At 44.1% G+C, this 15,000-nt stretch overlaps 1 protein-coding gene across 1 annotated transcript in view; it reads left to right on the plus strand.

The window, feature by feature from the left end:
* The window catches only part of LOC115127591 (CUB and sushi domain-containing protein 2-like), a 967,797-nt gene that overhangs the window by 877,334 nt on the left and 75,463 nt on the right, over window positions 1-15,000 (plus strand). Inside the window, 3 exon segments of the mRNA XM_065018162.1 lie at window positions 632-805; window positions 1,012-1,185; window positions 3,922-4,095. Coding sequence (XP_064874234.1) covers window positions 632-805; window positions 1,012-1,185; window positions 3,922-4,095 — 522 coding nt within the window.

Here is a 15,000-nt window from a genome sequence, read left to right on the forward strand (position 1 = left end):
GATTGGCCTTGATGAACACAGAGAGGAGAGAGAGAGATTGGCCTTGATGAACACAGATAGGAGAGAGAGATTGGCCTTGATGAACACAGATAGGAAGAGAGAGATTGGCCTTGATGAACACAGATATGAGCGAGAGAGATTGGCCTTGATGAACACAGAGAGGAAACCTTCATCCAACAAAAAGGATGACATCAAAACCAAATGAAATAAACCAAGTTGAACATATGAATGTGTCCCTCCCCTCCTCTCCTCCCCTCTCTTCTCCTCCCATCTCCTCTCCTCTCCACTCCTCTCCTCCCCTCCTCTCCTCTCCTCTCCACTCCTCTCCTCCTCTCCTCTCCTCTCCTCTCCACTCCTCCCCTCCTCTCCTCTTTTCTCCTCCCCTCTCTTCTCCCATCTCCTCTCCTCTCCCCTCTCTTCTCCTCCCCTCTCTTCTCCCATCTCCTCTCCACTCCTCTCCTCCCCCCCTCCCTCTCTCTCTCCTCTCTTCTCCCCTCCCCTCTCTCTCTTCTCTTCTCCTCCCATCTCCTCTCCCCTCCTCTCCTCCCCTCTCTTCTCCTCCCATCTCCTCTCCACTCCTCTCCTCCCCTCCTCTCCTCTCTTCTCCTCCCATCTCCTCTCCTCTCCGCAGTAATCTCCTGTGGGGACCTGGGCACTCCTCCGAATGGTAATAAGATCGGGACTCTGACGGTGTTCGGAGCGACAGCCATCTTCTCCTGTAACACAGGCTATACGCTGGTTGGTTCCCGGGTCAGAGAGTGCATGTCCAATGGCCTCTGGAGTGGATCTCAGGTCCAGTGTCTCGGTAAATTCAATTCCCGTTTTGTATTTTATCTTCTCTTAATTAACATTAAGCTATTTTCACAAAGAACCAGACATCGTGTTTGGTCAACCATTGTGTTTTTATTTTAGGCTATATATGTAGGACCTATTTATGACAAACAGAATATATCCCTGTATGCATATGTGACTGTATCCTTTGTCTCTCTCTGTTCTGTCCCTCGTCTCTAGCGGGTCACTGCGGTACCCCAGAACCAATAGTGAATGGTCAGATCATAGGAGAGAACTATAACTACAGAGGTAGTGTGGTCTACCAGTGTAACCCGGGATTCAGACTCATCGGGGTGTCTGTACGCATCTGTGAACAGGACCACCGCTGGTCTGGGCGCACCCCTGTCTGTGTCCGTAAGTACCCAGAGATAGTGGCTATGATATGGGTGAAACAGTACCCAGAGATAGTGGCTATGATATGGTACCCAGAGATAGTGGCTATGATATGGGTTAAACCCAGAGATAGTGGCTATGATATGGGTTAAACAGTACCCAGAGATAGTGGCTATGATATGGGTTAAACAGTACCCAGAGATAGTGGCTATGATATGGGTGAAACAGTACCCAGAGATAGTGGCTATGATATGGTACCCAGAGATAGTGGTTTTGAGGTAAATGTGGTCTTGAGTCGACCTATAGGGGGCTTGTAGTCTTGGGTCGTCCTATAGGGGGATTGTAGTCTTGGGTCGTCCTATAGGGGGCTTCTAGTCTTCGGTCGTCCTATAGGGGGCTTGTAGTCTTGGGTCGTCCTACAGGGGTTTGTAGTCTTGGGTCGTCCTATAGGGGCTTGTAGTCTTGGGTCGTCCTATAGGGGCTTGTAGTATCCGGTCGTCCTATAGGGGGCCTGTAGTCTTGGGTCGTCCTATAGGGGGCCTGTAGTCTTGGGTCGTCCTATATGGGGCTTGTAGTCTTGGGTCGTCCTATAGGGGCTTGTAGTCTTGGGTCGTCCTACAGGGGTTTGTAGTCTTGGGTCGTCCTATAGGGGCTTGTAGTCTTGGGTCGTCCTATAGGGGCTTGTAGTATCCGGTCGTCCTATAGGGGGCCTGTAGTCTTGGGTCGTCCTATAGGGGGCTTGTAGTCTTCTGTCATCCTATAGGGGGCTTGTAGTCTTGGGTCGTCCTATAGGGGGCTTGTAGTCTTGGGTCGTCCTATAGGGGGCTTGTAGTCTTGTGTCGTCCTATAGGGGGCTTGTAGTCTTGGGTCGTCCTATAGGGGGCTTGTAGTCTTGGGTCGTCCTATAGGGGGATTGTAGTCTTGGGTCGTCCTATAGGGGGCTTCTAGTCTTCGGTCGTCCTATAGGGGGATTGTAGTCTTGGGTCGTCCTATAGGGGGATTGTAGTCTTGGGTCGTCCTATAGGGGGCTTGTAGTCTTGGGTCGTCCTATAGGGGGCTTGTAGTCTTGGGTCGTCCTATAGGGGGCTTGAAGTCTTGGGTCATCCTATAGGGGGATTGTAGTCTTGGGTCGTCCTATAGGGGGCTTCTAGTCTTCGGTCGTCCTATAGGGGGATTGTAGTCTTGGGTCGTCCTATAGGGGGCTTGTAGTCTTGGGTCGTCCTATAGGGGCTTGTAGTCTTGGGCCGTCCTACAGGGGCTTGTAGTCTTGGGTCGTCCTACAGGGGCTTGTAGTCTTGGGTCGTCCTATAGGGGATTGTAGTCTTGGGTAGTCTTGGGTCGTCCTACAGGGGCTTGTAGTCTTGGGTCGTCCTATAGGGGATTGTAGTCTTGGGTCTTCCTACAGGGGCTTGTAGTCTTGGGTCGTCCTACAGGGGCTTGTAGTCTTGGGTCGTCCTACAGGGGCTTGTAGTCTTGGGTCGTCCTACAGGGGCTTGTAGTCTTGGGTCGTCCTGTAGGGGGCTTGTAGTCTTGGGTCGTCCTATAGGGGCTTGTAGTCTTGGGTCGTCCTATAGGGGTCTTGTAGTCTTGGGTCGTCCTATAGGGGGCTTGTAGTCTTGGGTCGTCCTATAGGGGGGATTGTAGTCTTGGGTAGTCTATAGGGGCTCTTGGTCGTCCCTATAGGGGGTCTTGGGTGTAGTCTTGGGGGCTTGTAGTCTTGGGTCGTCCTATAGGGGCTTGTAGTCTTGGGTCGTCCTATAGGGGGGCTTGTAGTCTTGGGTCGTCCTATAGGGGCTTGTAGTCTTGGGTCGTCCTATAGGGGGCTTGTAGTCTTGGGTCGTCCTATAGGGGGATTGTAGTCTTGGGTCGTCCTATAGGGGCTTGTAGTCTTGGGTCGTCCTATAGGGGGCTTGTAGTCTTGGAAGGTCCTATAGGGGGCTTGTAGTCTTGGGTCGTCCTATAGGGGGCTTGAAGTCTTGGGTCATCCTATAGGGGGATTGTAGTCTTGGGTCGTCCTATAGGGGGCTTCTAGTCTTCGGTCGTCCTATAGGGGGATTGTAGTCTTGGGTCGTCCTATAGGGGGCTTGTAGTCTTGGGTCGTCCTACAGGGGCTTGTAGTCTTGGGCCGTCCTACAGGGGCTTGTAGTCTTGGGTCGTCCTACAGGGGCTTGTAGTCTTGGGTCGTCCTATAGGGGATTGTAGTCTTGGGTCGTCCTACAGGGGCTTGTAGTCTTGGGTCGTCCTACAGGGGCTTGTAGTCTTGGGTCGTCCTATAGGGGATTGTAGTCTTGGGTCTTCCTACAGGGGCTTGTAGTCTTGGGTCGTCCTACAGGGGCTTGTAGTCTTGGGTCGTCCTACAGGGGCTTGTAGTCTTGGGTCGTCCTACAGGGGCTTGTAGTCTTGGGTCGTCCTGTAGGGGGCTTGTAGTCTTGGGTCGTCCTATAGGGGCTTGTAGTCTTGGGTCGTCCTATAGGGGCTTGTAGTCTTGGGTCGTCCTATAGGGGCTTGTAGTCTTTGGTCGTCCTATAGGGGACGTGTAGTCTTGGGTCGTCCTATAGGGGGCTTGTAGTCTTGGGTCGTCCTATATGGGGCTTGTAGTCTTGGGTCGTCCTATAGGGGGCTTGTAGTTTTGGGTCGTCCTACAGGGGGCTTGTAGTCTTCGGTCGTCCGATAATGTATGTGTTTTTGGCTCGTGTTGACAGTTGATTTCAGGTTCATTGATAGTGATGGATATTTGTGTCTTATTTTTGTCCGTAGCAATCACATGCGGTCACCCGGGCAACCCTACCTTTGGCGTTACCCAGGGAACACAGTTCAACCTGAACAGCGTGGTGCACTTCCTGTGTCACTCTGGGTACATCCTGCAGGGGGTGGTGGAGTCTCTCTGCCAGTCCAACGGACAGTGGAGCAACACCCTACCCAAGTGTAAAAGTAAGTCTGGGGACCAAGAGAGGTGTGTGTGTGTGTGTGTGTGTGTGTGTGTGTGTGTGTGTGTGTGTGTGTGTGTGTGTGTGTGTGTGTGTGTGTGTGTGTGTGCGTGTGTGCGTGTAACTGTGTATGTGTTAATTGTGTAGCTGTGTATGTGTGTGTAGTTGTGTATGTGTGTGTGCGTAGTTGTGTAGCTGTGTGTGTGTGTGTGGGTATTGTTGTACCAGTTTTTCAATGGGAGTGGATGTGTGCGATTCAGGGTTTCTGTAAGGAAGATTTGTCCCGGATAACGTTACCGGTAAGATTAGAGTTTACCGGCCATTAGAGAAATGTACCGGACCCATACGCATTAGGTGCTGAATCCATTAGGTCGTCCACCCACTGTGCTCAGAGACACAGAAATCACGTTTATATTACGGCAATTCATCTGAACACAACACCCAACTCCTGTATTGAACCAGCCAATAAAACAGCACTTTCAAACATTTGGCAAAATGCAAATCGCCGGATAACACCATTCTAGACAGAACACCTGGGATAACACCATTCTAGACAGAACACCTGGGATAACACCAAAATAAAGGGGACACTAAAATCCAACTTGTCCTTAAAACAAGTCAAAATGAGGCTCAGTAGTGTGTGTGGCCTCCACGTGCCTGTATGACCTCCCTACAATACCTGGGCATGCTCCTGATGAGGTGTCTCCTGAGGGATCTCCTCCCAGACCTGGACTAAAGCATCCGCCCACTGCTGACACACTCCAGCCACATGAGGTCTAGCATTGTCTTGCATTAGGAGGAACCCAGGGCCAACCTACCTCTGGCGAGCACATGGAGGGCTGTGCGGCCTCCCAAAGAAATGCCACCCCACACCATGACTGACCCACCGCCAAACCGGTCATGCTGGAGGATGTTGCAGGCAGAACGTTCTCCATGGCGTCTCCAGACTCTGTCACGTCTGTCACATGTGCTCAGTGTGAACCTGCTTTCATCTGTGAAGAGCACAGGGCGCCAGTGGCGAATTTGCCAATCTTGGTGTTCTCTGGCAAATGCCAAACGTCCTGCACGGTGTTGGGCTGTAAGCACAACCCCCACCTGTGGACGTCGGGCCCTCATACACATGCACATTTGTGGCCTGCTGAAGGTCATTTTGCAGGGGTCTGGCAGTGCTCCTCCTGCTCCTCCTTGCACAAAGGCGGAGGTAGCGGTCCTGCTGCTGGGTTGTTTCCCTCCTACGGCCTCCTCCACGTCTCCTGATGTACTGGCCTGTCTCCTGGTAGCACCTCCATGCTCTGGACACTACGCTGACAGACACAGCAAACCTTCTTGCCACAGCTCGCATTGATGTACCATCCTGGATGAGCTGCACTACCTGAGCCACTTGTGTGGGTTGTAGACTCCGTCTCATGCTACCACTAGAGTGAAAGCACTGCCAGCATTCAAAAGTGACCAAAACATCAGCCAGGAAGCATAGGAACTGAGAAGTGGTCTGTGGTCCCCAACTACAGAACCACTCCTTTATTGGGGGTGTCTTGCTAATTGCCTATAATTTCCACCTGTTGTCTATTCCATTTGCACAACAGTATGTGAAATGTATTCTCAATCAGTGTTGCTTCTTAAGTGGGCAGTTTGATTTCACAGAAGTGTGATTGACTTGGAGTGACATGGTGTTGTTTAAGTGTTCCCTTTATTTGTTGATCAGTGTACATGAAGTCCTTCAAAATCAACATGATTTAGCCACAGAGGAATCAAGGATCATTAGCTTATTTAAAAAGAAAAATAGCTGTGTATTGTTTCATATCACAAGCTCATGGGCAGCAGAGTGACAACAGGCCTAGCTGATTACTGAGTTGCGGCTGTCAGTTAACAAAAACATCTTAAATATGTTTGAAGATACTGTGGCTTGAGTATAAATTCAAATGTTGAGACAGGAAGAAGGGGAGAGGTGAAAATATAGGCCAGTCTCTCTCCAGAATGGCACAGCTGTCTCTTACCGATTCTAGCATTGTTATTGTTTCATTGTGTGATTCGTATGCCATTTTGATTGTTTATTTGATAAATCTCCCATCACAGCAAGGAGAGAGATTCATGAAATAACCCATTTTCATTTGTTGGCTTTAGCCAGCCTATTTTGACTTAGTTGACATTTAGCAGTTATAGACCTACTGCCACATTGACCTATAGGCTATCTCTATGTTATATGGTAGTTATAGACCTATAGGCTATCTCTGAGTTCTATGGAAGTTATAGACATATAGGCTATCTCTGAGTTCTATGGAAGTTATAGACCTATAGGCTATCTCTGTGTTCTATGGTAGTTATAGAACTATAGGCTATCTCTGTGTTCTATAGAAGTTATAGACCTATAGGCTATCTCTGTGTTCTATGGTAGTTATAGACATATAGGCTATCTCTGAGATCTATGGAAGTTATAGACATATAGGCTATCTCTGAGTTCTATGGTAGTTATAGGTCTATAGGCTATCTCTGAGTTCTATGGAAGATATAGGTCTATAGGCTATCTCTGAGTTCTATGGAAGATATAGGTCTATAGGCTATCTCTATGTTCTATGGAAGATATAAGTATATAGGCTATCTCTGAGTTCTATGGAAGATATAGGTCTATAGGCTATCTCTGTGTTCTATGGAAGATATAGGTCTATAGGCTATCTCTGAGTTCTATGGAAGATATAGGTCTATAGGCTATCTCTGAGTTCTATGGTAGTTATAGACCTATAGGCTATCTCTGAGTTCTATGGTAGTTATAGACCTATAGGCTATCTCCGTGTTCTATGGTAGTTATAGACCTATAGGCTATCTCTGTGTTCTATGGTAGTTATAGACCTATAGGCTATCTCTGAGTTCTATGGTAGTTATAGACCTATATGCTATCTCTGTGTTCTATGGTAGTTATAGACCTATAGGCTATCTCTGAGTACTATAGAAGTTATAGGTCTATAGGCTATCTCTGAGTTATATGGTAGTTATAGACCTATAGGCTATATCTGAGTTCTATGGTAGTTATAGGCCTATAGGCTATCTCTGTGTTCTATGGTAGTTATAGACCTATAGGCTATCTCTGAGCTTCTATGGTAGTTATAGACCTATAGGCTATCTCTGTGTTCTATGGTAGTTATAGACCTATAGGCTATCTCTGAGTTCTATGGAATTTATAGACCTATAGGCTATCTCTGTGTTCTATGGTAGTTATAGACCTATAGGCTATCTCTGTGTTCTATGGTAGTTATAGACCTATAGGCTATCTCTGTGTTCTATGGTAGTTATAGACTTATAGGCTATCTCTGAGTTCTATGGTAGTTATAGACCTATAGGCTATCTCTGTGTTCTATGGTAGTTATAGACCTATAGGCTATCTCTGTGTTCTATGGAAGTTATAGACCTATAGGCTATCTCTGAGTTCTATGGTAGTTATAGACCTATAGGCTATCTCTGAGTACTATAGAAGTTATAGGTCTATAGGCTATCTCTGAGTTCTATGGTAGTTATATACCTATAGGCTATCTGTGAGTACTATAGAAGTTATAGGTCTATAGGCTATCTCTGAGTTCTATGGTAGTTATAGACCTATAGGCTATCTCTGAGTACTATATAAGTTATAGGTCTATAGGCTATCTCTGAGTTCTATGGTAGTTATAGACCTATAGGCTATCTCTGAGTTCTATGGTAGTTATAGACCTATAGGCTATCTCTGTGTTCTATGGTAGTTATAGACCTATAGGCTATCTCTGTGTTCTATGGTAGTTATAGACCTATAGGCTATCTCTGAGTTCTATGGTAGTTATAGACCTATAGGCTATCTCTGTGTTCTATGGTAGTTATAGACCTATAGGCTATCTCTGAGTTCTATGGTAGTTATAGACCTATAGGCTATCTCTGAGATATATGGTAGTTATAGACCTATAGGCTATATCTGAGTTCTATGGTAGTTATAGACCTATAGGCTATCTCTGAGTACTATAGAAGTTATAGGTCTATAGGCTATCTCTGAGTTCTATGGAAGTTATAGACCTATAGGCTATCTCTGAGTACTATAGAAGTTATAGGTATATAGGCTATCTCTGAGTTCTATGGTAGTTATAGACCTATAGGCTATCTCTGTGTTCTATGGTAGTTATAGACCTATATGCTATCTCTCAGTTCTATGGTAGTTATAGACCTATAGGCTATCTCTGAGTACTATAGAAGTTATAGGTCTATAGGCTATCTCTGAGTTCTATGGAAGTTATAGACCTATAGGCTATCTCTGAGTACTATAGAAGTTATAGGTCTATAGGCTATCTCTGAGTTCTATGGTAGTTATAGACCTATAGGCTATATCTGAGTTATATGGTAGTTATAGACCTATAGGCTATCTCTGAGTTCTATGGAATTTATAGACCTATAGGCTATCTCTGTGTTCTATGGTAGTTATAGACCTATAGGCTATCTCTGTGTTCTATGGTAGTTATAGACCTATAGGCTATCTCTGAGTACTATAGAAGTTATAGGTCTATAGGCTATCTCTGAGTTCTATGGTAGTTATAGACCTATAGGCTATCTCTGAGTACTATAGAAGTTTTAGGTCTATAGGCTATCTCTGAGTTCTATGGTAGTTATAGACCTATAGGCTATCTCTGTGTTCTATGGTAGTTATAGACCTATAGGCTATCTCTGTGTTCTATGGTAGTTATAGACCTATAGGCTATCTCTGTGTTCTATGGTAGTTATAGACCTATAGGCTATCTCTGAGTTATATGGTAGTTATAGACCTATAGGCTATCTCTGAGATCTATGGTAGTTATAGACCTATAGGCTATCTCTGAGTTCTATGGTAGTTATAGACCTATAGGCTATCTCTGAGTACTATAGAAGTTATAGGTCTATAGGCTATCTCTGAGTTCTATGGAAGTTATAGACCTATAGGCTATCTCTGAGTACTATAGAAGTTATAGGTCTATAGGCTATCTCTGAGTTCTATGGTAGTTATAGACCTATAGGCTATCTCTGTGTTCTATGGTAGTTATAGACCTATAGGCTATCTCTCAGTTCTATGGTAGTTATAGACCTATAGGCTATCTCTGAGTACTATAGAAGTTATAGATCTATAGGCTATCTCTGAGTTCTATGGAAGTTATAGACCTATAGGCTATCTCTGAGTACTATAGAAGTTATAGGTCTATAGGCTATCTCTGTGTTCTATGGTAGTTATAGGCCTATAGGCTATCTCTGTGTTCTATGGTAGTTATAGACCTATAGGCTATCTCTGAGTTCTATGGTAGTTATAGACCTATAGGCTATCTCTGAGTTCTATGGAAGTTATAGACCTATAGGCTATCTCTGAGTTCTATGGAAGTTATAGACCTATAGGCTATCTCTGTGTTCTATGGTAGTTATAGACCTATAGGCTATCTCTGTGTTCTATGGTAGTTATAGACCTATAGGCTATCTCTGAGATCTATGGAAGTTATAGACCTATAGGCTATCTCTGTGTTCTATGGTAGTTATAGACCTATAGGCTATCTCTGTGTTCTATGGAAGTTATAGGTCTATAGGCTATCTCTGAGTTCTATGGTAGTTATAGACCTATAGGCTATCTCTGTGTTCTATGGTAGTTATAGACCTATAGGCTATATCTGTGTTCTATGGTAGTTATAGACCTATAGGCTATCTCTGAGTACTATAGAAGATATAGGTCTATAGGCTATCTCTGAGTTCTATGGAAGTTATAGACCTATAGGCTATCTCTGTGTTCTATGGAAGATATAGACCTATAGGCTATCTCTGAGTACTATAGAAGTTATAGGTCTATAGGCTATCTCTGAGTACTATAGAAGTTATAGGTATATAGGCTATCTCTGTGTTCTATGGTAGTTATAGACCTATAGGCTATCTCTGTGTTCTATGGTAGTTATAGACCTATAGGCTATCTCTGTGTTCTATGGTAGTTATAGACCTATAGGCTATCTCTGTGTTCTATGGTAGTTATAGACCTATAGGCTATCTCTGAGTTCTATGGTAGTTATAGACCTATAGGCTATCTCTGTGTTCTATGGTAGTTATAGACCTATAGGCTATCTCTGTGTTCTATGGTAGTTATAGACCTATAGGCTATCTCTGAGTTCTATGGTAGTTATAGACCTATAGGCTATCTCTGTGTTCTATGGTAGTTATAGACCTATAGGCTATCTCTGTGTTCTATAGACCTATTATCTCTGGTCTATAGGCTATCTCTGAGTTCTATGGTAGTTATAGACCTATAGGCTATCTCTGAGTACTATAGAAGTTTTAGGTCTATAGGCTATCTCTGAGTTCTATGGTAGTTATAGACCTATAGGCTATCTCTGTGTTCTATGGTAGTTATAGACCTATAGGCTATCTCTGTGTTCTATGGTAGTTATAGACCTATAGGCTATCTCTGTGTTCTATGGAAGTTATAGGTCTATATGCTATCTCTGAGTTCTATGGTAGTTATAGACCTATAGGCTATCTCTGTGTTCTATGGTAGTTATAGACCTATAGGCTATCTCTGAGTACTATAGAAGTTATAGGTCTATAGGCTATCTATGAGTTCTATGGTAGTTATAGACCTATAGGCTATCTCTGAGTTCTATGGTAGTTATAGACCTATAGGCTATCTCTGAGTTCTATGGTAGTTATAGACCTATAGGCTATCTCTGTGTTCTATGGTAGTTATAGACCTATAGGCTATCTCTGAGTTCTATGGTAGTTATAGACCTATAGGCTATCTCTGTGTTCTATGGTAGTTATAGACCTATAGGCTATCTCTGAGTACTATAGAAGTTTTAGGTCTATAGGCTATCTCTGAGTTCTATGGTAGTTATAGACCTATAGGCTATCTCTGTGTTCTATGGTAGTTATAGACCTATAGGCTATCTCTGAGTACTATATAAGTTATAGGTCTATAGGCTATCTCTGAGTTCTATGGTAGTTATAGACCTATAGGCTATCTCTGAGTTCTATGGTAGTTATAGACCTATAGGCTATCTCTGTGTTCTATGGTAGTTATAGACCTATAGGCTATCTCTGAGTACTATATAAGTTATAGGTCTATAGGCTATCTCTGAGTTCTATGGTAGTTATAGACCTATAGGCTATCTCTGAGTACTATAGAAGTTTTAGGTCTATAGGCTATCTCTGAGTTCTATGGTAGTTATAGACCTATAGGCTATCTCTGTGTTCTATGGTAGTTATAGACCTATAGGCTATCTCTGAGTACTATATAAGTTATAGGTCTATAGGCTATCTCTGAGTTCTATGGTAGTTATAGACCTATAGGCTATCTCTGAGTTCTATGGTAGTTATAGACCTATAGGCTATCTCTGAGTTCTATGGTAGTTATAGACCTATAGGCTATCTCTGTGTTCTATGGTAGTTATAGACCTATAGGCTATCTCTGTGTTCTATGGTAGTTATAGACCTATAGGCTATCTCTGTGTTCCATGGTAGTTATAGACCTATAGGCTATCTCTGTGTTCTATGGAAGTTATAGGTCTATAGGCTATCTCTGAGTTCTATGGTAGTTATAGACCTATAGGCTATCTCTGAGTACTATAGAAGTTATAGGTCTATAGGCTATCTCTGAGTACTATAGAAGTTATAGGTCTATAGGCTATCTCTGAGTTCTATGGTAGTTATAGACCGATAGGCTATCTCTGTGTTCTATGGTAGTTATAGACCTATAGGCTATCTCTGTGTTCTATGGTAGTTATAGACCTATAGGCTATCTCTGAGTACTATATAAGTTATATACCTATAGGCTATCTCTGAGTTCTATGGTAGTTATAGACCTATAGGCTATCTCTGTGTTCTATGGTAGTTATAGACCTATAGGCTATCTCTGAGTACTATATAAGTTATAGGTCTATAGGCTATCTCTGAGTTCTATGGTAGTTATAGACCTATAGGCTATCTCTGAGTACTATAGAAGTTTTAGGTCTATAGGCTATCTCTGAGTTCTATGGTAGTTATAGACCTATAGGCTATCTCTGTGTTCTATGGTAGTTATAGACCTATAGGCTATCTCTGAGTACTATATAAGTTATAGGTCTATAGGCTATCTCTGAGTTCTATGGTAGTTATAGACATATAGGCTATCTCTGAGTTCTATGGTAGTTATAGACCTATAGGCTATCTCTGAGTTCTATGGTAGTTATAGACCTATAGGCTATCTCTGTGTTCTATGGTAGTTATAGACCTATAGGCTATCTCTGAGTTCTATGGTAGTTATAGACCTATAGGCTATCTCTGTGTTCTATGGTGGTTATAGACCTATAGGCTATCTCTGAGTACTATATAAGTTATAGGTCTATAGGCTATCTCTGAGTTCTATGGTAGTTATAGACCTATAGGCTATCTCTGAGTACTATAGAAGTTTTAGGTCTATAGGCTATCTCTGAGTTCTATGGTAGTTATAGACCTATAGGCTATCTCTGTGTTCTATGGTAGTTATAGACCTATAGGCTATCTCTGAGTACTATATAAGTTATAGGTCTATAGGCTATCTCTGAGTTCTATGGTAGTTATAGACCTATAGGCTATCTCTGAGTTCTATGGTAGTTATAGACCTATAGGCTATCTCTGAGTTCTATGGTAGTTATAGACCTATAGGCTATCTCTGTGTTCTATGGTAGTTATAGACCTATAGGCTATCTCTGTGTTCTATGGTAGTTATAGACCTATAGGCTATCTATGTGTTCCATGGTAGTTATAGACCTATAGGCTATCTCTGTGTTCTATGGAAGTTATAGGTCTATAGGCTATCTCTGAGTTCTATGGTAGTTATAGACCTATAGGCTATCTCTGAGTACTATAGAAGTTATAGGTCTATAGGCTATCTCTGAGTACTATAGAAGTTATAGGTCTATAGGCTATCTCTGAGTTCTATGGTAGTTATAGACCGATAGGCTATCTCTGTGTTCTATGGTAGTTATAGACCTATAGGCTATCTCTGTGTTCTATGGTAGTTATAGACCTATAGGCTATCTATGTGTTCTATGGAAGTTATAGGTCTATAGGCTATCTCTGAGTTCTATGGTAGTTATAGACCTATAGGCTATCTCTGAGTTCTATGGTAGTTATAGACCTATAGGCTATCTCTGAGTTATATGGTAGTTATAGACCTATAGGATTTCTCTGTGTTCTATGGTAGTTATAGACCTATAGGCTATCTCTGTTTTCTGTGGTAGTTATAGACCTATAGGCTATCTCTGAGTTCTATGGAAGTTATAGACCTATAGGCTATCTCTGTGTTCTATGGTAGTTATAGACCTATAGGCTATCTCTGTGTTCTATGGTAGTTATAGACCTATAGGCTATCTCTGTGTTCTATGGTAGTTATAGACCTATAGGCTATCTCTGTGTTCTATGGTAGTTATATACCTATAGGCTATCTCTGTGTTCTATGGTAGTTATAGACCTATAGGCTATCTCTGTGTTCTATGGTAGTTATAGACCTATAGGCTATCTATGTGTTCTATGTTAGTTATAGACCTATAGGCTATCTCTGAGATCTATGGAAGTTATAGACATAGTTGCAAAGAAAAAGCCATATCTCAGTCTGGCCAATAAAATTAAAATATTAAGATGGGCAAAAGAACACAGACACTGGACAGAGGAACTCTGCCTAGAAGGTCAGCATCCCGGAGTCACCTCTTCACTGTTGACGTTGAGACTGGACAGAGGAACTCTGCTTAGAAGGCCAGCAGCCCGGGAGTCGCCTCTTCACTGTTGACGTTCAGACTGGACAGAGGAACTCTGCCTACAGGCCAGCATCCCGGAGTCACCTCTTCACTGTTGACGTTGAGACTGGACAGAGGAACTCTGCCTAGAAGGCCAGCAGCCCGGGAGTCACCTCTTCACTGTTGACGTTGAGACTGGACAGAGGAACTCTGCCTAGAAGGCCAGCCTCCCGGAGTCACCTCTTCACTGTTGACGTTGAGACTGGACAGAGGAACTCTGCCTAGAAGGTCAGCCTCCCGGAGTCACCTCTTCACTGTTGACGTTGAGACTGGACAGAGGAACTCTGCCTAGAAGGCCAGCATCCCGGGAGTCGCCTCTTCACTGTTGATGTTGAGACTGGACAGAGGAACTCTGCCTAGAAGGTCAGCATCCCGGAGTAACCTCTTCACTGTTGACGTTGAGACTGGACAGAGGAACTCTGCCTAGAAGGTCAGCATCCCGGAGTCAGCTCTTCACTGTTGACGTTGAGACTGGACAGAGGAACTCTGCCTAGAAGGTCAGCATCCCGGAGTCACCTCTTCACTGTTGACGTTGAGACTGGACAGAGGAACTCTGCCTAGAAGGCCAGCATCCCGGAGTCACCTCTTCACTGTTGACGTTGAGACTGGACAGAGGAACTCTGCCTAGAAGGCCAGCATCCCGGAGTCGCCTCTTCACTGTTGACGTTGAGACTGGACAGAGGAACTCTGCCTTGAAGGCCAGCATCCCGGAGTCACCTCTTCACTGTTGACGTTGAGACTGGACAGAGGAACTCTGCTTAGAAGGCCAGCATCCAGGAGTCGCCTCTTCACTGTTGACGTTGAGACTGGACAGAGGAACTCTGCTTAGAAGGCCAGCATCCAGGAGTCGCCTCTTCACTGTTGACGTTGAGACTGGACAGAGGAACTCTGCCTAGAAGGCCAGCATCCCCGAGTCGCCTCTTCACTGTTGACGTTGAGACTGGACAGAGGAACTCTGCCTAGAAGGCCAGCATCCCGGAGTCGCCTCTTCACTGTTGACGTTGAGACTGGACAGAGGAACTCTGCCTAGAAGGTCAGCATCCAGGAGTCGCCTCTTCACTGTTGACGTTGAGACTGGACAGAGGAACTCTGCCTAGAAGGCCAGCATCCCGGGAGTCGCCTCTTCACTGTTGACGTTGAGACTGGACAGA

Source organism: Oncorhynchus nerka, linkage group LG4, assembly GCF_034236695.1.
Source record: "Oncorhynchus nerka isolate Pitt River linkage group LG4, Oner_Uvic_2.0, whole genome shotgun sequence".
Lineage (NCBI taxonomy): Eukaryota > Metazoa > Chordata > Actinopteri > Salmoniformes > Salmonidae > Oncorhynchus > Oncorhynchus nerka.